This window comes from Bos grunniens, chromosome X, assembly GCF_055505025.1.
Source record: "Bos grunniens cultivar Pamir isolate PY7600 chromosome X, Bosgru_T2T1.0, whole genome shotgun sequence".
Classification (NCBI taxonomy): domain Eukaryota; kingdom Metazoa; phylum Chordata; class Mammalia; order Artiodactyla; family Bovidae; genus Bos; species Bos grunniens.
In genome coordinates this window covers 66,364,041-66,392,006 of record NC_141194.1, presented here as the reverse complement: position 1 = coordinate 66,392,006, position 27,966 = coordinate 66,364,041, and the positions used below count along the sequence as shown (strand labels likewise).

The window sequence follows — 27,966 nt, the reverse complement described above, 5'->3', positions numbered from 1 at the left end:
TCTTAAGGTGGTAAAAGTAAAATTAAAGCTAGATGTCATACTTTGACTGTTCTTACCTTTGTTTCTTCTTCCTTCTCTCTATCCTGCAGGTGACACCAAACTTGATCAGAAACCATGCCACAGGTGAAGAGGTATATTGAGCCCTGCCTGGCCAGTGAGGTTACTAGAGAATTGGAAGAGGCTCAAGTCAGCATCCTGCACATGGTTATCAAACCATTGTGAAGTCTTAGTAAGTGGTCAGTGGCTCTGGTGGGCTTGCCCAGTTAGTGGGAAGGGCCAGGAAAAGTAGTCTTACTAGGCCTAGACAGTTACTTCATATCTTCCCATTATGGCATGAAAAAAGGTCTTAAAGTATTCAGACTATACTAGAGACTACTGAGCCTAACTCTCCTTCTCCCATTCTTGCATTTTTGTAGATGATCTCTTACAAGATCATAGCTGGTTGGTGTAGAAAATAGATTTGAATCCTAGCCCAGTACTGTGTCTTCCACCTAGTGCTTTCTCTAGATTCCATCTAAGTCCATGGAGGCCATGTGAGACAAACATTTTTATTCCACACTGTGAAAGGTTTTTTAAATAGCCTCTGAGATTGTGCTCCTCTAATAAAGGAAATGTCCATGATGTAATTTTTTTATTATTCATATAGTCACCTGGGATACTTGTTAAAAATGCAGATTCTTGGGCAGCTAGAAACCTTGTCACTGGTCAAGAGCAACAAGTAACAAGACCTACTTGTCACTTATCCTGAGGCATCGTGCCCAGTGGGTTTACCAGCAAACCAGAATAAAGCATCGTTGCCCTGGATGTCCTTGTGAGATGGTTGGGAAGTCTTGGTAAGTTGCTGGTGGTTTGGTGGGGTTCCCCAGTTGGTAGAAAAGAGATGGTTCTGATGTGGCACTTCCCCTCTTCCTTCAACATATATTTATTAGGTGCTCACTGAGTGCTGGAGACTGTTCTAGATATTAACAAAGTCCTGCCATCATGGGACTTTCATTCCTGTGAGAGTAGACAAAAGAATAAATAACCAATAAATAGTGTATCATAAATGTTAAATCAGAAGTTTTTCCATTTTGGTGTAAAAGTGGCATTAAAAATTGTTGAGTTGGACCTAAAAATACTGTGCTTTTCTCCCCGCTTCCCATTCTCCTGTTTAGTACCTTCCACCCTCTCTCTCAGTGCAATAGAGGCTGACCAAACTGAGTATAGGAGGGTCAAAGATGATGAAAGCATATTTTTCCTTTTTGTAACCCCTCACTAGGCTGAACTGTGGAGAATATCTTTGAAAAGTGTTTTAGAGAGTCTACCAGATTTGCCATGTGAGTGCCTGTGCAGCAGAAGAGTGGGTCTTCTCAGTGGTTAAGGTAACAAAGTGATTAAGGTAAGTGAAGGAGGAAAGATTGACATTGTCTTGACTCCTATTAGGGAGGCTTGTAGGAATGTCATTTCTAAGGGCCAGTAATTTTAAAGCCTGTAGTTTATTCTACAATATATCCTTCTCAAAACAGTTGGGGTAGGTTATATGCTTACCCAGTCTGAGATCACCCCTGCAGAGGATCAGAAGAATTGAAATGGTTCCTAAGTAAACTAGGTGGCATAAGCTGCATGTCATAAATAATCTCAGCGTGCACTGATTACAGTCCCTTTGGTGAGAGTCTATTCTTTCAAACCAGACTTATTGAGAGTTTTTCTTTATCAGCCTATGGAGCTGCATACATCTTGTCAAAAGCCAGCTCATTAGCAGAAGCTTATTATTTAAGCAGCAGACAAGAATATAACACTTTGAATTAGTAATTTCAGAGGTAGCAGCATCTTTTAGTATAATCCATTTAAACTGGACTAGCATTCATTTTTGGCTTCTCAGGCATTGACCCCCTAATAGGCTTCAAGGAGTACTGAAATGGTTCATAATTAAACGAGGCAGCATCTATAAAATGGCCATTCTTGGGAGATCTCTGCAGAAGCCACCCCTATCTTAAGCTCCTCTATCCAAAGTTAATACCCAAGGGTCAGATCATTTCTTGGTATCTGCCATTTTTCATGGAAGCAATAAAAGTCACCTTTTCTCATAGGGATGGTCTTGAGATGGTGCCTTCATAACATAATGTTCTTGGTTTTTCTCTGGTGTGTTTGGATAATTCTGTTGGCATAATTAGGTAGGTTAGCCTGCACAGGTAACCTGAATGATAGAAAAGCGGTCTTTTCCCTACAGAAAAGTCAGAAATATTCATTGATACAAAGAGAGTCCCTGAGTTCAGTGTCATTTACCACAACGTATTTTGAAACGACATCGTTTACATATAAGGATATGAATGTTAGCATGCAATTTAAAAAGTCCTGTCGCTTTCTCTATATGGGCCCAAATGCATTGTATAAATTTGACTTTTCCTGTCTGAATGCCATTTCTTTTCCTAGTACTTCTCTAGCCATGTTATCCATCCTCTCTTGCTTTTGTGATAGCAGGTCTGTTGTTTTTTCTTTTTCTTTTCTCTTTAGGCTAGTCATCTAGCACCTACACACAGCTTTTGGAAATTTCTGAAATCATATAATATTAATAGTAGTGCTTATCAGTTATAGGCGCCTTTTATGTTCTAGGCAAGTGCTTTACACATATTTGTTATCTAATTTTAAGTTAACTCTGGGAAGTAGGATTTTTTCCCCTACTTTATAGATAATGAAACTGAGGATTGGAGAGGTGTTGCCACCTGTGTAAAACAGACAGTCAGTGGTAGAGCTGGGTGTCACACTCTCTAGCATGAAAACAGTCATAGACAATATGGAAACAAGTGGGCAGGACTGTGCTCCAATATAACTTCCTTAACAAAAACAGGTAGCAGCCCAGATTCAGCCCATGGACCATAGCATGCCATCCTTGCTCTATAATATATATACATAAAGTCTTTAAGACAGGAAGACTTGAGGTGATAAAGCAAACATTCAAGGTGATTTTTATTTAAAATACTTGTAATAACAGTAACACAGCTCTACTTGAGTTAGCACTGGAAAGTGTCTCATGATCTGTGCATTATGTGCATGACTTAATAGTCATCTAGATATTGGCTTGAGTTCTTGGTAGAATAATAGAATCTTCATGGACCATGTTGTTAATATTATCATCCCTTAAAGGATCCTTTTCCTTGCCACATGTCTTTCTTTGCATGACTTAGAAATGACTGTCTGTATGTTTGTTATTTCTTCTTCTTCTTACATTATCATTTCCAGTGTTTGCCTTCTTCAGAATGTCTTCTACCCTACGTAGGCCCAAAAGTGAATCTGATTCACAGGTTACTTGCTATAATCACTCTCCTAGCAGTCAGTGTGGGGGGCTACGGCTTTGGTAATTTGCTATATCAAACCCTAAATGGCTTTCAGGATTAGGAGGAATTAATCCTCCCACTGATGTCTCAAAATGTGATCTGGACCTAATAACAGGGATCTCAGTCAAATAAGCGTTTAACATGGAAGTAAATCTTTTTTTTGCCCTTTTTGTTGTATTTGTTATATTTAATACCTTTCCTTGTAATGAAACTACTTTGTATTTCCAGAATAAAATTTCCTAGTTTTCAATAATATTGAATTAGGTCTGCTACCTTTGCTATTTTTAAATTTTACTTTCTATTTGATTTTTTACTACTTTGTTTCTATGTTCAAAGTGAGGTTTTGGTTGGAGTGACAGTCTGTCAGTTGTTGATGTTAGGGTCATTAATGAAACCTTGTTGCCTAAGCTTTTAAATTTAGCAGATCTCAAGCATGTCCCATGCCATCTTAAACATCTGTTTAATAAAAAAAATTAATAATAAACTGAACTTCCCTGGTGTCTCAGTCAGTAAAGAATCCACCTGCAATGTGGGAGACCTGGTTTGATCCCTGGGTTGGGAAGATCCTCTGGAGGAGGGCATGGCAATCCACTCCAGTACTCTTGCCTGGAGAACCCCCATGGACAGAGGAGCCTGGCGGGTTGCAGTCCAGGGGGGTGGCAAAGAGTCGGACACAACTGAGCGACCAAGCACAGCACAGCACAAACATATTTTAATTGGCATTATAATGTAAAAAAATAATTTGTATCTGGTATTTGGGTGTTTGTTCAATTGCTGCCCTTCTAAGTTTGTGTGAATAATGCTTAATGTGAACATCCTATAAATAAGTTTTTGCACATATCCATGTTTGTTTCCTATGGCTGGATTAAAAGTATAATTCCTTTGATGTATGAAAATACCTATTTTTTCCCACATCCTTACTAATATACTATATTATGGCTCTTAAAAATCTGCCAGTTGCAAAGTGAGAAGTGGTCTCCCTTGATATTTTAATTTATTTGATTCCTAATGAGATGGAACAGTTAATATCTTTCTTGGGACTTATTTTTGAGTTTATTTTTTGCACTGATTTTTAATCTTCCATATATGTCATGGATATATTTTCCTCGATTTGACATAGAAGTTGTTTATGTATCTCAAGTATCTTTTTTGTTTATGGTTTATTTTCCCCTTGCATTTCATAGTAAAGATAAATATAGTTTATCTTTGTAGTTTCATATAGTTCATGCTTTATTTACTTTTAAATACAAATCTTTTCCCCCTGAGGATCTTCTCTTTGGTTTGTGTTATTTAGTTTGTCTAAATGTCCAGCAAATTCAGGGTTCAGGGGGTAATAGTAAGAGTACTAGTGGGGATCTCAGCAGAAAAATTTTCAGAATCTTTAGTGTTCTGCTTTTTAACATGACAAATATTCTTTCTGCCCCTGTTTCTCTTTTATGACTTCTCAGTTTTGCTACCACTGGCCTATTCTGTCCTCTGTGGCAGAAGTTGGCAAACTTTTTCTATAAAGGGCCTGATAGTAAATATTTTAGGCTTTGTAGACCATGTGGTTTTTGCCACTGTAGTGAAAGCAGCCAGAAACAGTACATAAACGGACAAATGTGGCTGTGTTCCAGTAAAACCATATTTATATAAAAAGGAGGGATGGTGTTGGATTTGGCCTGTAGGCTGTTTGCCAGTATCAGCTCTGTGTTGTTCTGCTTTAATAACTTTTGGTCTCAAAGTTTCTGCTTAGTCATAGTTGATTTCCTCATGTTCATGACTCATCTCCCATCATAACCTCTTAAAGCAGTGTTTCACCTGTAGTCTCCACTACTGATCACCTGTTTCTGTCCATATTTCACAATTTTAAGTGTCTGAGCACACAGGTGATAGCGAAAGGATTTGCTTGGCTGTCTACATTGGTGGCTCAGTGGTAAAGAATCTGCCTGCCAATGAAGGAGACATGGTTCAATCCCTGGTCCAGGAAGATCCCCTGGAGAAGGAAATGGCAACCTGCTCCAGTATTCTTGCCTGGAGAACCCCATGGACAGAGGAGCCTGGCGGGCTACAGTCCATGGAGTTGCAAAGAATCTACATGACTTAGCTACTGAACAGCAACAACCACAAACAACTACCTTATTGCTTCAAAATAACCAACTCCACATTATATTCCTTTTCAGGGTTTATTCTTTGCAATCCAAAATTTTTTGTAAGAAATGGGCTCATTTGGATCAGTTTAAGAAGTTTACAGAACTCGACTCCATTGTGGTATTATTAATGTGATTCAGTTTATTTCTCTGATTTTCTGCATGTCATCTTATTTCTACTTCCATCTGATTTCCTCAGTACTCTGTACTCTGGTTTCCTCTGCCTCCTAGCTACTGAATCAGTTCAGTTCAGTTGCTCAGTCATGTCCAGCTCTTTGCAACCCCATGGACTGCAGCATGCCAGGCTTACCTGTCTATCACCAACTCCCAGAGCTTGCTTAAACTCATGCCCATCGAGTCAGTGATGCCATCCAACCATTTCATGCTCTGTCGTCCCCTTCTCCTCCTGCCCTCAATCTTTCCCGCCTCAGGGTCTTTTCCAATGAGTCAGCTCTTCACATCAGGTGGCCAAAGTATTGGAGTTTCAGCTTCAACATAGGTCCTTCCAATGAATATTCAGGACTGATTTCCTTTAGGATGGACTGGTTGGATCTCTTTGCAGTCCAAGGGACTCTCAAGAGTCTTCTCTAACACCATAGTTCAAAAGTATCAATTCTTCAGCACTCAGCTTTCTTTCTAGACCAACTCTCACATCCATAAATGACTACTGGAAAAATCATAGTTTTGACTAGATGGACCTTTGTTGGCAAAGTAATGTCTCTGCTTACTAAGCTACTGAATACTTAGGGTTTTTTTTTTTTTTTCTTTTTCTCATTCATAACTTGAGCTTGTGCAGTCTCTGTAGATGTGACCTCCATTCTATATCATCTTTCTCTCTGCAAACTATCTGTTTGTGCTCTTGTTCTCTGTGCTGCCCAGTTGTCATTAAATTGTGAATCTGTCTGTGGGTTAAGTTTCCTGAGACTGTAGAGGCAGTTGTTATTTGGCAGGTCTAGGACATTCCCCCTATTGATTTCTATGTGGAAATGTCATGCCTATCACATGCCAATTCACTTTGTTTTACTTTTTTCTCTACCTCATATTTTTAGCTTATTCATAGATTCTGCTTACTTAGAGCTTCATCTCCCCGCCCCCCCACCCCCACAAAGAATTGTATACTGTATTTATTTTTGTTAGCTTATAGTTGATTTCTAAAGTTGTGAGGGCTTTACTTTGCCATAAGTTTTGCTTGCTTTTGGCCCTTGAAGCCTCACCTGTCTTCATTGTGTTGGCTTGCTATCTATCCTTTCAGCTTCAGTTCACATAGCTAACTATTAGTACTTTTGATAGCCCAGTTCTAATTCCTAAGAATACAAATGTGTGTGTTAACTCACTTAGCCATGTCCAACTCTTTGCCACCCCATGGACTGTAGCCCACCAAGCTCCTCTGTCCATGGGATTCTCTAGGCAAGAATACTGGAGTGGGTTGCCATCTCCTTCTCCAGGGGGTCTTTCTGACACAGAGATGGAACCCAGGTCTCCCGTATTGCAGGCAGATTCTTTACCAGCTGAGCTATAATGGAAGCCCTTGTAAGTGTACCAGGCCTGACTTATCCCATTTTAGTTAGATATTTATGTACCAGCAGCAGGAGTTTTTGGGTCTTTACTTTTGTGTTCTGCAGTTGCAGTTAGTATAATTAATGCACTTAGTCTCTGTTTCTTTTACTTTGCTTCATTTCTTCTAGTTTCCATCCTTTGTTTCAGGGGTTGCAATTGCAAATGCATGCAAGGTCACCTGGGACATTTATTCCACCTGGGAATAAATGTATAAGATGGTTTTGATATTTAATTTCTTGAAACTTTGCTTTTTGTTTTGTTTTGGTTTTTGTTCTATTGATCTGCTTTTGATAGACAATGGAACAGAGAATTCTCTTAAAAGAAGACAAGAGTTCAAATTCAATGGTAAAGAGCATTTGATGCTTCTAAGGGGGAATGTTTGGGTTTATGGTCCACTGGAACATGAACCTTTCATGCCAAAGGATGAAAGTCATTTAATTGCTCTAAAATTAGAAGGCAATCCAGTCATGGGTTGGCTCCTTGGCTCCTGTTGATTTTTGCCCAGTAAAAATGCAGCCCAATATTGACATAATTTCCACAAGGAGCCTGAGTTTGAGCCATTAGTTTAAATTTGTTTAAATGCTGCAGGCCAACACAGTGTGTTTATAAATAAATGTTTTTATAACCCCACAGCTTCTGCTTCTTTATAATTTTGATTTGTTTGAGGTGTTACCTTTTTCCCATATGGTGTAAAACATGAGTGTGTTAGTTTGGCTTGTGGTTAACAGTTTTCCTTGGGTACTATTAAAACTAGGCCATAGTTTTAAACGGAATTGTATAGATTAGAATAGATTAGGAAAGAATAGATGAAGATAGAATTTAAAAATGAAAAAAATATTATCCTCCATCTGGCAAAGGGTAAGTATTTTGTGAAATTTTTGTTCCAGCTATATGTTTGTATGTATGTGTATCTATGATCCAATGTAATTGTGTTTCTTAGTGTAGATTAGACAACTTTATAAGGCACTGCATGGAATAGTGTGAGCAAGCTGGCATCCTCTGAGCTAAATCCCTTCTATAGACAGATCTCCTTTGGCACAGTGTTTCTTAAATATCTGATGGTTGCCAGGAGCTGAGGGGATGGGGGAAATGAGGAGTTGTTTCACAGGTATAGAGTTTGAATTTTGCAAGATGAAAAAGATACAGAGATTTGTTGCTCAACAGTATGAATATACTTAATGCTATTGAACTATACACTTAAAAATGGTTAAGATAGTTTAAAAAAAGAACAGGAGTAGTCCATTAAACAGAAAGTTTGCTGTCATTAGAGTATCCTTGAGTATGTTAAATATAATCTTTCAGGTTAAAAAATACCTGCATGACCATCTTTGTTACAACCTTCCATTTCCATATATTAAGAGTCAGCAAAACTATGGCCTATGGGCCCACTACTTGTTTTGTTTTTTTTTTTCTTTTACAGCCTATGAGTGACAAATGGTGTTTACATTTTTTAACAGTTGAAAAAGTTCAAAAGGAGAATAACACGTTATAATGTATGAAAATTATACACAATTCAGATTTTAGTTTTATTGGAAAATGGCCACATATTCATTTATGTATTGTCTCTGCTTTTATGCTACAGTGGCAAAGTAGTTGTAACATAGACCATATGGCTTGCAAAACCTAAAATATTTACCACCTGGCCATTAAAGAGAAACTTGGAAGTTACTCTATTGCAACAGTTAGCAGTTCCCAGATCCCTCACAGCCTCATCTTTGATGGTTTTAAATGCCTAATTAGCAGCTTTATCATGTAGAGTTTCCACTTATAGTTCTGGAGATGAACTCCAGAGTGGCTATTATCATTCTATTCTAATATATGGGGGGGGGGGGCGGAATTCTCACTTCCTTATCTCCTACTGTGACACTAACCAGTTCCAGCAGACTCACATTTTTGGGGAGCTTCAGTTATGGCTGGAATCCTGTTAGCAATTTCTGGTATTGTAGCCTCTTTCATTTTCAAGAAACAGACCTCTCTTGGGTCAGTGAGGCAATTTGGACCACCCATGACTATGCGTGGCCAAGTTCTAAGGTAGACAAAAGTTTCATAGGAGTCCAAATAAAGAAAATCCTGTATTTGAATAAGAAAATTAAAAACTAAAGAAAATGAAATAATTCCTCCTTTTCTCTGCTTTTTTGCCTTCTTCATTATCGAGCTTTAGTTTACTTCCTAGATTTATTTGTATTCTGCTTCCTCATAAATTTTCAGTTATTCATTACTAAACTTTGCTTATTGCACCAGTATCCTTGGCTGTACCTCATGTTTCCCAGCACTGTCATTTAATATTCAGCTCCTTCTGCTTCACTCTTTTTGCATTTCACAAAGTTTATTCCTCAATGCAAGGATTTAAGTGACTTAACTCACCCCTGGTTAGGTAGTCAGGTTTTGAGTCATGTAATGACACAGCACTTGGGTAGTGTGTCTCACACCTGGTACATTCTGCTCTGGATGACAGGATAGGTCATATACTAAAATTCATTGCTCTCTGAGACTGCCTCATCTCCAGAGCTCTATGAGTGGAACAGGTTGCCTTGGATGAGACTGAGCGTAGCCACCACTTGATTCAGGTGTGATTGTATTGCATTTCTATATCTTGGACCACTAAGCACATGTGACCCTCATCTCATTTTCTCGTTTCTAAAGATACTTCTGTTTATACTTTTCCAGCTCTTACTTAAGCAGAAATGTTGGAGAGTAAGTCTAGCCAAATGCTACAGTCTGAAGTGATATCATGAGGCCACTTTAGAAATTTCCCTGCCAATTTTAGAATTATCCACCTATCTGTGATCTTTTTGACCTCTTTAGTTTTCTCTGTTGTGATTGTACCAAAACCTAACTTCATTGGATGTGTGGTCCTGTGACAATAACTGAGTTCCTGTAGGCCCTTAACATTCTAGCCTCAGTTGTAGTGGGTCTGTCTATTCTCTGCCCCACCACCAAGTAATAACCAGGTCTAAATATTTTACTTCCTGCCAAAGTTCTGGTTATGTATCCCAACTCTACATTATTTTCTAAATTACATAGGATTTCTGGTTTCAAGAAATAAGACCTAGCACCTACGAGTGCCACCTCCCCTTTATTCATAAACACATACACTGACAGATTTCCAGTGCCCCAAAAGCTTTCTTTTAATCATATACTCACATGATATACTATTTTATGTATTTCAAGCAATTGTATTTTAGGTGAGTGTGTATTACAGGGTGCAGAAGGTGGTCAATTTTTCAATTATTTAACTCTATGGACTTTTGACTATTTAGTTTTCATTCTGATAAAGGTAACAACTAACAGAGTTCTTACCAAGTTCCAGGTACCATTCTAAATTGTACATAAACATGGCAGACACATTATACTGTGGGAAGAAAAATGTTTGCATACATGAAGAAGATAGATTAAAGAATATGTAGTCTTTTGCAAAAATAAGAACTTAAATCCATTTTTCATTTTATAACATCATTAAAAACTTTACATTGAAAATAGTTTTTAAGAAAGACACAGGTTTAGCTCAAGATACAGACATTTAACATATAGATACACAGTAAGATATCCACAGTAAGGAAGATAGAGATTTCATAGGAATCTTACAATAATGTGGCATCAAATTATATCTGTGGTGGCTCTAGGCACTTAAGCACATTGAGTTTGTAGACCTTTTCCATTGTGCTGTTGACTTGAATTAAATCAGCTATTTGATCTCCTATTCTACATTCTATTCTCTCTACTATTTTTTTTCTTCCTCCTGAATGACTTTGCCACTACCCTACTTTGATGAGGCTTTCAGCTTCAGCTTTCACTGGTAATGACCTAGTTTTCATTGTTTCTACTTAAATTCCAAAGAGTGAGAATGTAATTGGCCTAGTTTGTTTTTATTTGTGCAGTGCCTTTTCATGTTTAGGCATGTCATAAGCTGCTGGCAATGTATGGATTGGTCCCATCAACTGTGCTCAGTGGAGAGGATGTAACGCTAGATAATGTGAAACAACAGCTGGTCATTAGGGCTATGCTACAGCTGTGACAATAGATAGGGTGGTGGTGTTTAGAAGGATGTGAGAGTATATTTGTAAGAGCCTGAACACTGGATACATTTAGTCCAATGGTTCTCAAACTTAGTAAACTATGATCTAATCCATGTTATTCTATGCCTATTAGAATGGTAACTGAGCACCATGTCTAGCTATAACAGAGATACAGTCATGCTTTCCAGGGTCAGCACCTTATGGTTATATCGGAATTTGCACATCATTGTCAGAAGAGAAATAACTGTCAAACCCTACTTTTCTTATTTTTTGTAGTTGCTATTATACAGCCACTACCAATTGCCTCAGTGCTTCACCCTAAGTGGGTATATATATGAGTCACACAGGCAATTGTCTGATTAGTGGCTTTGGTATAGCATAACCTGGACTTCTAAAAGACATTGAATCCTGGTGTCTTGAGGGAATTGTGTATGATTTTTCACTTTACTGTCATATTCTAACAATTTCAAATGTTTTATATTTCTGCTGGGGGTCTGTTTCATGCGACTGTATTTCTGATACAAATTTCTGAACTATATTGGCTCTTTTTGTCTCAAGAAATGAAAAATCACTTAGCCTATCTCATTAACAGGGGTTTATTGTATATAAATACGTTGAACAATGTGGAATATGGGGCTTTAATGGAAATTTAAATATAGGAACAACATTGATTATGGGAACTGGATTCAAACATCTCTGGATTTGAACCTTAACAGCAGGTTAAAGTTCATTCATTAAGGTTTGGTTCATTACTCTTGTGCTACATCATTGACATCACTCAGCTACTCTGCATTTGCTATTCCTCCTAGGTCAGTGCTTCTCTATCAGAGCTGTACATTAGAATCAACTGAGGAACTTTAAAAATAAACCAGGGTAGAATACTGTGATTTAGTTGCCTTGGGCATCAGTATTTTTAAAGTCCCTTATTATTGTTCATACTTCTTTTGCTATTCACTGACTTCTCAACCTTTATTTTTCTACCTTCCAGCTTCTGTACTTGTGGGTATTCATGCATTGTATTTACCTTGTAAATTAGCCTTCTCTTGGCCTTCATGCACTCCCTTAGAAGCTCTTAGAGAAGAGTCTATGGACATGACAGCAAAGTTAAAGTACCTATTGCAAGAGTAAAATTTTCTGTAAAATTCCAAATAGCAAATATATGAGGCTTGTGGGCCACACAGTCTGTTGTAGCTATTCACTCAGGGAATCAATCAGAGACAGCAAATGCAAAATTTGTCTGCAGCCAGGTTTGACCCATTGGCTATAGTTTGCTGACCCCTGTTCTGTTCCTTCCTTGTTCATAGCAAATCTTGTTTTATTCTTTTGCAGTGTCTACTTAGCTGCTGATCTCCAATTCATCATTAACTTGAATTTAAGAATTACTTTGTAAAATTCTGCTTCATTTAAAAAAAAATAAACTCACTTAATAGTTATTGTAAATAGCATCTGATTTATAAATTCATTTGGTAAGAATTAACATGCTTGTAACAGTTCTTCTAGAGACATCTAGTCAAGTTTTTTTTTATGTCCTAATAATCATAATTTTCATCACATAGATTCCCTCCAATATTTGTTATGTTATTCCTTAGGAATTTTATGCCATATGTAGCCACAATTTTCTATTAATTTTAATAGCTGGTTATTTTTCCTAGCTTATTTCAAAATGGAAGTACTTTATTTTCCTGGTTATAATATAGAGAGGTACTATTATTTTATAACCAATTCAGATAATACAAGGATATAAAGAATGCAGTTAAGATAAGCTGTAATCCCATCATTCAACTAAAATCACTGTTAAATTTTTGGAGTATAGACATGAATGTCTTTGATGTTATTGAGCACATATTTTCTCTAATTATGCCTCCTGTTCAGATTCTGTCTTGATTAAACAATTTCATGATTGTAATTTGGCTACTAACAAAGAATATGCTCCTTGTGTGGAAATAAATATTCTGGTTAGATAGATGGGTATGTTTCTTGTAGTAAATTAAATTGGCATGTTGAAGATTATTTACCTCTCATTATATGTTAGCTATGATGATTATCCTTGTAATTTATCTTTGTACAGTTGACTCATTGTTTCCTTAACAAGCATAATTTTTAGTCACAGAAGTTGCAATGGATTCTTTCAGGGCCCTTAAGCTTGGTTTCTTTCCATGGAAAAGAGCATGACAAAAGACTGAGTGTCGACATGTCCCTGGCAGCAGGCATGAACGTAAGTATGCATTTGGAGAAGTATTGGAGAATATGGTAAAAATCAGTGGTTAAAGCTTGTTAGGAGAAACTCCCTCATTTTCTAATTGTACCTAGAGAATTACTTTAGTCAATTCAGATACAGCAGCATGTATATGCTTTGTCTTGTTCCTGAGGCACAATTGCTGGAGGTTGGCTACAGTGGGCCACCAAAGGATTTTTACCCTTGTTGAAGTCATTCAGCTGATAGCTTACGGTGAACAGTGCTGAAGTTCGTGGTCTCCAAAGGAGAGGAATTCACTCTGGGACCAAAGATGGGGGTCTCAGTCACTCAGAGCTTGGTGCAGCAGTTTTTATTAAAGTAACAGTGATAGAGAAAGCCTCCAGCGAAAGGCACCAGAAGTGGGTAGGAGAGTACCCACCCTCACTAGTTTAAGCAGGGCATTATATACTTCTCAACTAGCTGCTGAGAATATATACAAAGAATACCTCAAGATTGTAAGAGTTCCACCACACCCTTTCCCAAGGCATACATCCTGAGATAACTTCCATACAAGATTAGCCAGGGCACAAGATTAGCCAGGGAGGATGGTTCCAGGAAAGATACACTGTTGATGTATAATCAAGGGTACAAGTCTTAAGAAACAGGTTCCCAGGCAAGATTTTTTACAATTACAATCACTAACATAGAGTCTAAGAAAGGCATAGCCATGAGTAAGCTGTATTATTGTGCTGTGTAATCATTAGTTCCAGACCTAAAGAAAGACCAGGTCTCAAGCGAGATATATTGTTGCAGTACCTGTTGCAATACCTGTTCAGGGGCTTAAAAGAAGCATCTCCTACATGACTAAGGAAAAAGATTGTGAAAAAGAAAGAATGTTCACCTCCTCCTTAAAGGGGCCTTGACTCCCTATCAACCAGTCTCAGTTAACTCTCTCACAACTAGAGAGGATTACATGAAATATTTGTAATTGAAAAGTATGCATACCTGCTTTTAGTAGCCTGGAACTTGATAGTAATGTCATTAACTGAAAGTTGGATATAAGATATTTTAACTGCAAATAACAATTTAATATCTAAAAAGAACTATCACTAAGAAGAAGAGTGTCTCACTGGGAACAAGTTTAGGAAACAAATATACTTTTTTTTTTTCTTTTAGGGTAGAAACGAGCCCTCTCAAAAACAAAACAAGACAAACCTGCCTAGCTGGGAAAGTGCATTATTTTGCTTAAACACCAGCTTGACATTTTGTTCTAAGTCAGAAATAGTTACTAAGTTGTAAGTTATATGATAGATGTAGCCTCATTTATTGATAGTTCTAATCCAGTGATTTAATTATAACCAAAAAATCTACTTGTTAAAATGTAAATATATTTAATCTTGGTTGTAAAATGCATTTTGAAACATCAAGGAAAACACAGGTGGCCTGTATGATTTGGCTACTTAATATCAAAAAATGGATGATGTGTTGGGAGTCACTAGATCACAGGATTCAGCATAAGGTTATGGCTAAGATAGTAAGGATATGTAGCCTTTCTAAAATTAGCATAAGGAATTTTATGGAGAAGTCCTATGCAGGCTTCCCTCTGCTTTCTCCCTCCCCTGAGCAGTCACACAGAGCATCCCCAGCAATAGAAGCACAGTAACATGTGTGCAGTGTTTCTGCCAGGGAAGCCTGTTATGCAACTCAGCAACCAAGGCTTTTATTGTGTGCTGGTCATGTAGGCCCTTTCTGATTAGCATGTACCAAAATTCCAGACTTCCAGAAGGAAAGTAAATATTCACTGTGATCCACATTATTTTTATAAGCAATTTAGGCATAGTGAGCCACCCTTATCAGTTAGGGAAAGTTTGCTATCCGTGTAGGGAACTGTTTACCAGTAAAGTTTCCTGGTGCCACCCAAGGGCCAGCCATGCAAGTAGGCCATTCTGAGTAGTTTCCTGAAGACTGCTTTCCCTTTAGTAGTTGTAGGCCTGCTATGTTAACTCTTTTCTGTGTACTTGGGCTGAATCTATAATAATAGATCAAAATTAGAGCATTCAATAATTGATCACATTCAGACTCAGCTTAACGGAAGAAAGAGGGCCCGATAAGAGTGAGTTTAAATATATGATTTCTGTTCTCTTTGGGACATGTAAAATTTTTTGATGAGTGTTTTAGGTTATGTCAAAGGGTGACTTAAGCTTACTTGTATTTTATTTATTTTTTTTATTTTAATTGGAGGCTAATTACTTTACAGTATTGTGGTTTTTGCCACACATTCACATGAATCAGACATGGGTATATGTGTGTTCCCCATCCCGACCCTCCCTCCCACCTCCCTCCCCATCCTATCCCTCAGGGTCATCCCAGCGCACCAGCTCTGAGCACCCTGCCTCATGCATCGAACCTGGACTGGCGATCTATTTCACATATGATAATCATCCCACTCTCACCTTCTCCCACAGAGTCCAACAGTCTGTTTTCTACATCTGTGTCTCTTTTGCTGTCTCACATTATAGGGTCGTCATTACCATCTTTCTAAATTCCATATATATGCATTAATATACCATATTGGTGTTTTACTTTCTGACTTACATCAATCTGTATAATAGGCTCTAGTTTCATCCACCTCATTAGAACTGATTCAAATTTATTCTTTTTAATAGCTGAGTAATATTCCATTGCGTGTATGTACCACTGCTTTCTTATCCATTCGTCTGCTGATGGACATCTAAGTTGCTTGCATGTCCTGGCTATTGTAAACAGTGCTGTTATGAACATTGGGATACACGTGTCTCTTTCAATTCTGGTTTCCTCGGTGTGTATGCCAAGCAGTGGGATTGCTGGGTCGTATGGCAGTTCTATTTCCAGTTTCTTAAGGAATCTCCACACTGTTCTCCATAGTGGCTGTACTAGTTTGCATTCCCACCAACAGTGTAAGAGGGTTCCTTTTTCTCTGTACCCTCTCCAGCATTTATTGTTTGTAGACTTATTAATAGCAGCCATTCTGACTGGCATGTGATGGTACCTCATTGTGGTTTTAATTTGCATTTCTCTGATAATGAGTGATGTTGAGCATCTTTTCATGTGTTTGTTAGCCATCTGTATGTTTTCTTTGGAGAAATGTCTGTTTAGTTCTTTGGCCCATTTCTTGATTGGGTTGTTTATTTTCTGGAATTCAGCTTCAGGAGCTGCTTGTATATTTTTGAGATTAATTCTTTGTCACTTGCTTCATTTGCTATTATTTTCTCCCATTCTGAAGGCTGTCTTTTCACCTTACTTATAGTTTCCTTCATTGTGCAAAAGCTTTTAAGTTTAATTAGGTCCCATTTGTTTACTTTTTCTTTTATTTCCATTACTCTTGGAGGTGGGTCATAGAGGATCCTGCTATGATTTATGTCAGAGTCTTTTGCCTATGTTTTCCTCTAGGAGTTTTAGTTTCTGCTCTTACATTTAGATCTTTAATCCATTTTGAGTTTATTTTTGTGTATGGTGTTAGAAAGTGTTCTAGTTTCATTCTTTTACCAGTGGTTGACCAGTTTTCCCAGCTCCACTTGTTAAAGAGATTGTCTTTTCTCCATTGTATATTTTTGCATTGTATATATTGAAGAATCCTTGCATCCCTGGGATAAAGCCCACTTGGTCATGGTGTATGATCTTTTTAATATGTTGTTGGATTCTGTTTGCTAGAATTTTGTTAAGGATTTTTACATCTATGTTCATCAGTGATATTGGCCTGTAGTTTTCTTTTTTTGTGGCATCTTTGTCAGGTTTTGGTATAGGGTGATGGTGGCCTCATAGAATGAGTTTAGAAGTTTACCTTTCTCTGCAATTTTCTGGAAGCGTTTGAGTGGGATAGGTGTTAGCTCACCTCTAAATTTTTGGTAGAATGCAGCTGTGAAGCCATCCGGTCCTGGGCTTTTGTTTGTTGGAAGATTTTTTTTTTTAATTTTATTTTATTTAACTTTACAATATTGTATTGGTTTTGGGAAGATTTCTGATTATGGTTTCAATTTCCGTGCTTGTGATGGGTCTGTTAAGATTTTCTATTTCTTCCTGGTTCAGTTTTGGAAAGTTGTACTTTTCTAAGAATTTGTCCATTTCTTTCAAGTTGTCCATTTTAATGGCGTATAGTGGCTGATAGTAGTCTCTTTTGATCCTTTGTATTTCTGTGATGTCTGTTGTGATTTCTCTATTTTCATTTATAATTTTCTTGATTTGATTCTTCTCCCTTTGTTTATTGATGAGTCTGGCCAATGGTTTGTCTATTTTGTTTCTTTTCTCGAAGAATGAGCTTTTAGCTTTGTTGATTTTTGCTATGGTCTCTTTGTTTCTTTTGCATTTATTTCTGCCCTAATTTTTGTGATTTCTTTCCTTCTACTAACCCTGGGGTTCTTCATTTCATCCTTTTCTAGTTGCTTTAGGTGTAGAGTTAGGTTATTTATTTGATTTCTCTCCGGTTTCTTGAGGTAGGCTTGCATTGCTATGAACCTTCCCATTAGCACCACTTTTGCTGAATCCCATAGGTTTTGGGATGTTGTGTTTTCATTTTCATTCGTTTCTATGCATATTTTGATTTCATTTTTTATTATTTCTGTGATTTGTTGGTTATTTAGAAGCGTGTTGTTTAGCCTCCATATGTTTGTATTTTTAATAATTTTTTTTCTGTAGTGGACATCTAATCTGACCGCATTGTGATCAGAAAAGCTGCTTGAGATGATTTCAATATTTTTGAATTTACCAAGGCTAAATTTTTGGCCCAGGATATGATCTATCCTGGAGAAGGTTCTGTGTGTACTTGAGAAAAAGATGAAATTCTTTGTTTTAGGGTGAAATGTCCTATAGATATCAATTAGGTCTAACTGGTCCATTGTATCATTTAAAGTTTGTGTTTCCTTGCTAATTTTCTGTTTAGTTGATCTATCCATAGGTGTGTGTGGAGTATGAAAGTCTCCCACTATTGTGTTACTGTTAATTTCCCCTTTCATATTTGTTAGCATTTGCCTTACATATTGCAGTGCTCCTATGTTTGGTGCATATATATTTATAATTGTTAAATCTTCTTCTTGGATTGATCCTTTGATGATTATGTAGTGTCCTTCTTTGTCTTTTTTTCATGGCCTTTATTTCAAAGCCTATTTTATCTGATATGAGTATTGCTACTCCTGCTTCCTTTTGTTCTCCATCTGTGTGAAATATCTTTTTCCAGGTCTTCCCTTTCAGTCTGTGTGTATCCCTAGGTTTGAGGTGGGTCTCTTGTAGACAGTATATATAGGGGTCTTGTTTTTGTATCCATTCACCCAGCTTTTGTCTTTTTTCGTTGGGGCGTTCAACCCATTTACATTTAAAGTAATTATTGATAAGTATGATCCCATTGCCATTTACTTTGTTGTTTTGGGTTCGAGTTTATACACCCTTTCTGTGTTTCCTGTCTAGAGAAGATCCTTTAGCATCCGTTGAAGAGCTGGTTTGGTGGTGCTGAATTCTCTGAGCTTTTGCTTGTCCATAAAGGTTTTAATTTCTCCTTCATATTTAAATAAGATCCTTGCTGGGTACAGTAATCTGGGTTGTAGGTTTTTCTCTTTCATCACTTTAAGTATGTCCTACCATTCAAGTATTTTCTCATGCCCTTTCTTTTTGCCTTCTTCTGGGACTCCTATGATTCTAATGTTGGGGCGTTTAATGTTGTCCCAGAGGTCTCTGAGGTTGTTCTCGTTTCTTTTAATTCTTTTTTCCTCTCTGCTTCATTTATTTCCACCATTCTATCTTCCACCTCACTTATATATATTTCTTCTGCCTCAGTTATTCTACTGTTGGTTCCTTCTAGAGTGCTTTTGATCTCAGTTATTGCATTATTCATTATTGATTGACTCTTTTTTATTTCTTCTAGGTCCTTGTTAAACTTTTCTTGCATCTTCTCAATTCTTGTCCCCTGACTATTTATCTGTAACTCCATTTTGTTTTCAAAATTTTGGATCATCTTTGTCATTATTCTGAATTCTTTTTCAGGTAGACTCCCTATTTCCTCCTTTTTTGTTTGGTTTGGTGGGTTTTTATCATGTTCCTTTACCTGCTGAATATTTCTCTGCCTTTTCATCTTGTTTAGATTGCTGTGGCCTTTCTGTATGCTGGAAATTTTTGGTTCCTTTTTATTGTGGAAGAATTTTTGGTTCCTCTTTATTCTTCCTTGTGGACGGGGTTGGACGTGTGGCTTGTCAAGGTTTCCTGGTTAGGGAAGCTTGCACCAGTGTTCTGGTGGGTGGAGCTAGATCTCTTCTCTCTGGAGTGCAATGAAAGGTCCAATAGTGAGTTTTGAGGTGTCTATGGGTTTGGTGTGACTTTTCACAGCCTGTATTTTTGTTCCCAGGGTTATGTTGCTGTTTTGTTGCAGAATTAGCGTGGTATGTCTTTCTCTTAAACTTGTTGGCTCTTGGGTGGAGCTTGCTTTTAGTATAGGTATGGAGGCTTTTGGATGAGCTTTTGTCGATTAATGCTCCCTGGAGTCAGGAGTTTTCTGGTGTTCTCAAGTTTTGCATTTAGGCCTCCTGCCTCTGGCTTTCAGTCTTATGCTTATAGTAGCCTCAAGACTTCTCCATCCATCAAGCACTGATGATAAAACATCTAGGTTAATGGTGAAAAGATTCTCCACAGTGAGGGCCACCCAGAGAGGTTCACAGAGTTACATGAAGAAGAGAAGATGGAGGAGGGAGATAGAGGTGACCAGGAAGAGAAGAGGGGGAATCAAAAGGGGAGAGAGCAGTCTAGCCAGTAATCAACTCCCGATTTGCTCTCCACAGTCTGGAACACTCAGAGAGTTTCACGGAGTTCCATAGAGAACAGTAGACAGAAGAAGGCGATAGAGGTGACCAGGAGGAGAGGAGGGGGGAGTCAAAAGGAGAGAGATCAGTTTAGCCTGTGATCAGTTCCCTAAGTTTTCTCCACAGCCCACAACACCCAAAGAGATTCACAGAGTTAAGTAGAGAAGAGAAGGGGGAGGAAGGAGATAGAGGTCATCTGGGGGAGCAAAAGGAGAGTCAAAAGGGGAGAGAACAATCAAGCCAATAATCACACTCTTAAGTAAAAATGGGTACAGAAAATTGGATTCTTAAGGGTACAGAATTGATAAGAAATACCAAAAAACTAGATTAAAAATCTAGAGTAGAGTTTAGACTCTCAAAAATACAATATTTTTTTTTAAATCACAAAAGGTATATAAAAAAATGAAATTTGCTTTAAAAATAGGATCTGCTTTTTTTTAAATAGTAGGTTTTAAAAATGAAAACTAAAGGAGTAATAAATAACTTTCAAAAAATTGAAAAATGATAATAGTAAAATATATCTAGGGATTTCTCTGGCACTGTTGAGGGCAGTGTGTGGTCAGTTCAGTTTCAGGTAATTCTTTGTTCCACCTATACTTCTTCTCAAGGTCTATAGGTCCCTTCCAGTGTAGCCAGTGCTAACGATAGAGTTTTAATCTGTTGCACCTGTCAGTTCCAAAGCAGTTCCCTCTTCTTTATTTTGGCTTCCTCTGTTTGCAAGTCTCTTCAGTATCTAACTTCCGCCCTGACACAAGGGGGCGAAGGTGGTCATTTATTTGAGCTCACTTGTTCAATTGTGCTGCTGGGAGGGATGAACATTGCAAACAAATATCACTGGTGTGTTTGGGGAGTGCTTGCAGTGTCTTGGCCACACTGGGTTTGCACTCACTCATGGCATGTGTGCTTTCTTGGTCTACACTGCTCAGGCTCCAAGTTGCTCTGCTGCGGAACTGTCTGAGGTGGGCCAGAGCACTTCCCAGGTCTAAGCCGCTCAGGTTCAGGTTCCCGGGTACTCCACAAATGCACAGACTGTGTTCGACCTGCGTTTTGTGCCCTTCCCAGGTCTGAGCAGCTCAGGCGACCAGGTGCTTGGCAAGCGCACTCTCCCCATGTACAGACCAGGTGCTTGGCGAGCACACTCTCCCCAGGTACAGTGTGTCTTATCACCTTCCCGGTCCCAGCTCCTTGGTTTCCTGGGTGCGTTGTCTCAGGTGTGCCATGTGTCTCCTCTGGAGGGTTGATCTCTGGCTGCGAGCCTCCTGGCTGATGTCAACCGTCCAGGATCCCTGGAAGACTTGGTTAGCAACTGGAAGCCTGCTTGTAGTTTGGTAGGGAATGCTGTCTCTGGGGACAAGTTTGCCCCTTTCCATCTCTGGCTGCCACCACCACCACCACCACCACCACCGGCGGGGGATGGGCCAGTCCACAGTGGGCTAACTCTCCTCTGGTATTTGCTCAGTCCTTTGTTCTGTGATTGGTCTGGCAGTGCCTTAGGTTAGAGCTTTTCATGGGAATGTTCTGTCTTTCTCTTTCCTCTTTTTTTTTTCCTCTCTGGCTATGCCATGTTTTGGGTTGCTATCTCAGGTTAGCTCCCTCAGTTTGCCCTCAGGGCATTCAGCCCCGACCTTACCCTAAGCAGTGCAGCCAGTGCCTCCCTGTTCAGTCCCCACTTGCTGGTGGCAGACGCAAACATCTGGGGCACTTCTCCGCTGGGAGTTGCCATTAGGTACATAATGTGTGGGTTTTATTTATTTATTTTTTCCTCCCGGTTATGTTGCCCTCTGAGATTCCAAGACTCCCCACAGACCTGCCGGTGAGGTTTCCTGCTGTTTGGAAACTTCTCCTCTTTTAAGACTCACTCCCCAAGATGGTTATCCATCCCTAACTCTTTTGTCTCTCTTTTTATCTTTTATATTTTGTCTTACCTCCTTTTGAAGACAATAGGCTGCCTTTCTGGGGGTCTGGTGTCCTCTGCCAGCGTTCAGAAGTTGTTTTGTGGTATTTGCTCAGCGTTCAGATGATCTTTCGATGAATTTGTGGGGGAGAAAGTGGTCTCCCCATCCTATTCCTCTACCATCTTAGGACAACAAAATCTTTGATATATTGACTATTTTTTTCCTTCCCTTTTCCCTCATCATACTGTTGCAAATAGTTAACTGAGAGAAGTATGTTAATTTTAAAAATTGGGTGTCATTCCTTCCCCACATACTAATTTGGAAACTGGTCTTCAAGGAACCATTCTTTATGAAAGAAACCCAAGGGAATAGTAAGGTTTTGTTCCATGGTTTCTCATGAATTTAATTAGAAAACTGAGAGTTACAACAGTTTAAAGTAACAGGCCTCTCCATTTCAGAAGATTTAAAAACTGATTGTGCTAGATGGGCATAATTCAAGCAATACTATTTTTTTCCCTTATCAGAAATTGAAGAACTTGCTATAACCCCTTTGATGCATTTTTCTGCATCAAAATTTAAAATGTTGACGTTTGTCTAGACACAGAATGTTCACATTATCTTTTTTTTTAAAAAGTTTTTAAAAATTTATTTTTCAGTTGGAGGATACTTGCTTTACAATATTGTGTATATTAGTTATCTTTTGAGACAGGTGTACATAAGTAATCATTATTTCTTCTGGGGTGTTTGGTTTCTTTGATTTTTTTTTTTTTCTTAATGAAGACATACTATGTTGGGAAAAACTCAGTAATTTAGTTAGTTGGTAGGTTGACAGTGAGAGATTGATACTGTTCTGACACTAGCTTGCTGACTCTCTGACACCACCTGGCTTTAATTAAATTCTGATGCTAACTACCTCAAATTAACCCCTGATCCAAAAAGTGTTTGTGAAGACCTCATTCCCTTTATTAATTCTTAGGGCAACCTAACCTTCTGACTAGTGAGCTAAATTTAGGGATTCCTGTGACCATCTTGGGTTTGTTAATTTGGGAGAATAATTTCCAAAACTCCCTGAAAGTACTATACTTATATTTACAGTCTTATTATAAAGGATACAACTCAGGAGCAACCAAGTGAAAAAGATACATAGGACAGAGTCTTGGAGTTTCCATGCCATCGCCCCTTGGGCTCAGGATATGTCACCTTCTTGGCACATCAAAGTGTTCACCAACCAGGGAGCTCCTTGAGCTCTGGGTTTCTAGAGTTTTATTTCGGTCTTATTGGCCACTTAGTTCAGCCTCCAACCCCTTTCCTCTCTCTGCAGGTCTTAGAGGATAGGGCTGAAAGTTCCAACAATCTACTAGTACGCTTGGTTTTCCTGGCATGGCACTTCCCTCTCTCTGGAAACTAAGAGCCCATTTTGAGTCACTTTGTTAGCATAAATTCAGGTGTGCTCAAAAGGGACTTCTTATGAATAACAAAAGAACATACCATCACTCAGGCTTTTTGGGAGATCTGTGCTTCGAACAGGGTTTAAAGACCAGATTTATTATACATTTTTATATTTTATCTCTATTTTTGTAAAGTTTTTGTTACAAGCAGCACAAATGATAGATCCAATGAGGGGATCATAATTTTCAAGGCTGCAGAGGATCGTAGGCTGTAAGGCAGTAAGGGAGGTAAGAATTTTACTGGAAACCAGCCAAAGGAACTGGTGAATGGCTGACCCTCTGGCATGGTAACTAGGAGGCCACCAGGAAATGGAGGAATCTGGAGAAATCCTTTATTTATTTTTTAAATAGGGCATATTCTGCATTTTTTTTTCCTTTGGCCACTCAGCATGGCTTGTAGGATATTAATGCCCCAAGTAAAAGTGAAAGTGAAGTCACTCAGTCGTATCTGACTCTTTGTGACCCCATGGACTGTAGCCTACCAGGCTCCTCCATCCATGGGCTTTCCCAAACAAGAATACTGAAGTGGGTTGCTATTTTCTTCTCCAAGAGATCTTCCCGGCCAAGGGATTGAACCCGGGTCTCCTGCATTGCAGGCACACGCTTTACCATCTGAGCCACCAGGGAAGTCCATTTTAATGCCCCACCCAGGGATCAAACTCAGGTCCTTGGCAGTGAAAGCACAGAGTCCTAACCACTGGACTTTCAGTTCTTGTTGTTATTCAGTCATTCAGTCATGTCCGACTCTTTGCAACCCCATGGACTGCAGCATGCCAGGCTTCCCTGTCCTTGACCATCTCCTGGAGCTTGCTCAAACTCAGGTCCGTTGAGTTGGTGATGCCATCCAACCATCTTGTCTTCTGGGTCCCCTTCTCCTCTGGCCTTCAATCTTTCCCAGCATCAGGGTTGGCTCTTTGCATCAGGTGGCCAAAGTATTGGAATTTCTGCTTCAGCATCAGGCCTTCCAATGAATATTCAGTGTTGATTTCCTTCAGGATTGACCAGTTTGATTTCCTTGCTGTCCCAGGGACTCTCAAGAGTGTTCTCCAACAGTTCTTCAGTGCTTAGCCTTCTTTATGGTCCAACTCTCACATCCATACATGACTACTGGAAAAACCATAGCTTTGACTATATGAACCTTTGTTGGCGAATTGATGTCTCTGCTTTTTATTTTTTTTTTAATTTTATTTTATTTTTAAACTTTACATAATTGTATTAGTTTTGCCAAATATCACAATGAATCCACCACAGGTATACATGTGTTCCCCATCCTGAACCCTCCTCCCTCCTCCCTCCCCATACCATCCCTCTGGGTCGTCCCAGTGCTCTAGCCCCAAGCATCCAGTATCGTGCATCGAACCTGGACTGGCATCTCATTTCATACATGATATTTTACATGTTTCAATGCCATTCTCCCAAATCTTCCCACCCTCTCCCTCTCCCACAGAGTCCATAAGACTGTTCTATACATCAGTGTCTCTTTTGCTGTCTCGTACACAGGGTTATTGTTACCATCTTTCTAAATTCCATATATATGCGTTAGTATACTGTATTGGTGTTTTTCCTTCTGGCTTACTTCACTCTGTATAATAGGCTCCAGTTTCATCCACCTCATTAGAACTGATTCAAATGTATTCTTTTTAATGGCTGAGTAATACTCCATTGTGTATGTGTACCATAGCTTTCTTATCCATTCATCTGCACGTGTCTCTGCTTTTTAATATGCTGTCTAGGTTTGTCTTTGCTTTTCTTCCAAGGAGCAAGCGTCTTTTAATTTCATGGCTGCAGTCACCATTCACAGTGATTTTGGAGCCCAAGAAGATAAAGTCTGTCAGTGTTTCCATTGTTTCCCCGTCTATTTGCCCATGAAGTGATAGAATTGGATCTTAGTTTTTTGAATGTTGAGTTTTAAGCCAGCTTTTTCACTATCCTCTTTAACCTTCATGAAGAGGCTCTTTAGTTCCTCTTCACTTTCTGCCATAAGGGTGGTGTCATCTGTGTATCTGTGGTTATTGGTATTTCTTCCAGCAATCTTGATTCCAGTTTGTGCTTCATCCAGCCCAGGATTTTGCATGATGTACTGTGCATATAAGTTAAATAAACAAGGTGACAGTACCTTGAGGTACTCCTTTCTCAATTTGGAACTAATCTGTTGTTCCATTACAGTTCTAACTGTTGCTTTCTGACCTGCATACAGATTTCTCAGGAGGCAGGTAAGGTGGTCTGGTATTCCCATCTCTTTAAGAATTTTCCATAATTTGCTGTGATCCACATGGTCAAAGGCTTTGGTATAGTCAATAAAGCATAAGTAGATGTTTTTCTGGAATTCTGTTGCTTTTTCTATGATCCAGTGGATGTTGGCAATTTGATCTCTGGTTCCTCTGCCTTTTCTAAATCCAGCTTGAATATCTGGAAGTTCTCGGCTCATGTACTGTTGAAGCCTGGCTTGGAGAATTTTGAGCATTACTTTGCTAGCGTGTGAGATGAGTGCAATTGTGTGGCAGTTTGAGCATTCTTTGGCATTGCCTTTCTTTGGGATTGGAATGAAAACTGACCTTTTACAGTCCTGTGGCCACTGCTGAGTTTTCCATATTTGCTGGCATATTGAGTGCAGCACTTTCACAGCATCATCTTGTAGGATTTGAAATAGCTCAACTGGAATTCCATCACCTCCACTAGCTTTGTTCGCAGTGATGCTTCTTTTGCACAGTGGTCTTTAAACTAATGTTCTAATAAGAGGTTTTCTTTTTAAAGCTATCTTCACTCATTTTGGAGAAGGCAATGGCACCCCACTCCAGTACTCTTGCGTGGAAAATCCCATGGATGGAGGAGCCTGGTAGGTTGCAGTCCATGGGGTCGCTAAGAGTCACACACGACTGAGCGACTTCACTTTCACTTTTCTCTTTCATGCATTGGAGAAGGAAGTGGCAACCCAGTCCAGTATTCTTGCCTGAAGAATCCCAGGGACGGGGGAGCCTGGTGGGCTGCTGTCTATGGGGTCGCACAGAGTCGGACACGACTGAAGCGACTTAGCATAGCATAGCATAGCATCACTCATTTATTCTTTTTGATTGGCTTTTTATTCAACTTGTATGCATTAAATGCCTCTTGTACCATGGATATAGTTCATAATTTATACATGCAGTAGGTTCTAGGTTTTCTCCAAGAGATGAGAAGCTAGGGGATGTTTAATAAAGTACATGGTACATAGAAAGGAAGGTTACCTAACAGTATAGAAGATATGAAGCCAAGATAAGAAGAGAGAGGAGGACTTTGCAACATTGAACTTCAGGGGAATTTTATCACCAAATTTGTATCCTAAGGCAGAATCCATATTTGGGGCCAAGTAACCAGTACTTTGGCTGCCTCATGCAAAGAGTTGACTCATTGGAAAAGACTGTGATGCTGAGAGGGATTGGGGGCAGGAAGAAAAAGGGACGACAGAGGATGAGATAGCTGGATCGCATCACTGACTCGATGGACGTGAGTTTGAGTGAACTCTGGGAGTTGGTGATGGACAAGGAGGCCTGGCGTGCTGCGATTCATGGGGTCGCAAAAAGTCGGACATGACTGAGTGACTGAACTGAACTGAACTGAACCAAGCTAACACTGGTAGCTTGTGTTTTCTAAAGGACTTTTGGTATTGTCACAGTGGACTTCCTACCATATACATTGCGACCTAGAGGCTTAAATTCCAATTATTAGAAGTTCCAAGGAACCTACTTTTGTCCATTAGATGTTCTTGCTAAAATTATTGTAAGTCTGGGTCAGGAATCCTGTCGGTCATAAATACAGCCTTTTTCAAAATATCTCTAGATGAATTTTGTCCTTTTTTACTTCATGTTGTTGATCATCATCCATTCCTTTCTCTTGGAATCATGATACCATGGCAGCCTGGCATCATTTCCAGTTTATTTCACTTTGTAGAAGCTTAAAAATCTGTTGAAGTAATGTTAAGCGTCTGGCTTAAGTTCTGCTTGAGGGGTTCCTTTGAACCAGAATGTTCCCTCTGATGTTAGACTAAATCTAGTGATCCAAGCCCAAGGGATCAGTATATCTTGTAGAAATTTTAGTGACTGATCTATAATTGGTAATTAGATACTTTTGGCTCTATTATTTTATAGTTAAGAGATTATATGATATGTCTGTCAGTACCCAGGATTGAACAGTTGGCATATCATACAAGCTTTGCAACTTGGGTCTGAAATTACATTGTAATTTAGGGTATAGACTTACCTACTTTCAACATCTTTAAAACCAATGAATTTCTACCAGAGTCATGGAACTCAAAGGTATATAGTAGAATATGTAGGCATCTGTTAAGAATTAACACCTGAGACTCAGATTAGATTGGAATAACATAAGGTGGCCTGCCATCTTGCATATTTCCTTATAACCCCTGATTAATTGGCAGCCTAGTGGCCATTTGGTTGTTGCTGCTGCTGCTAGGTAAGCTCCTTGTTGATACATAAAGTGGTTTGTGTCTTTATAGACCAAGCATCTTTGTCCTTTCAGAATGGTGTGATTCCGTCTTTTAAAACTGCATGTTACTTAGTAGGTGCTCATTAAATGTTGAATAACATTGGTATGCATGTAATACCAATATGGATACA

The 27,966-nt window shown here is 38.9% G+C and overlaps 1 protein-coding gene across 49 annotated transcripts in view; it reads left to right on the top strand.

Moving 5' to 3' along the window:
- The window catches only part of LOC147340638 (uncharacterized), an 83,312-nt gene that overhangs the window by 10,790 nt on the left and 44,556 nt on the right, over window positions 1-27,966 (top strand). For 18 of the 49 annotated variants that reach the window (XM_086388978.1, XM_086388976.1, XM_086388975.1 and 15 more), the window contains exons 2-6: window positions 90-229; window positions 647-833; window positions 1,259-1,378; window positions 13,149-13,231; window positions 26,108-26,189. In XM_086388978.1, the coding sequence (XP_086245104.1) occupies window positions 13,208-13,231; window positions 26,108-26,189 (106 nt within the window). In that variant the 5' untranslated portion in view covers window positions 90-229; window positions 647-833; window positions 1,259-1,378; window positions 13,149-13,207. Of the gene's footprint in view, window positions 1-89; window positions 237-646; window positions 834-1,258; window positions 7,791-12,345; window positions 12,483-12,531; window positions 13,232-26,107; window positions 26,191-27,966 lie in introns of those variants that run through there. The other 31 variants (XR_015159528.1, XR_015159522.1, XR_015159529.1 and 28 more) reach the window with 11 other exon arrangements.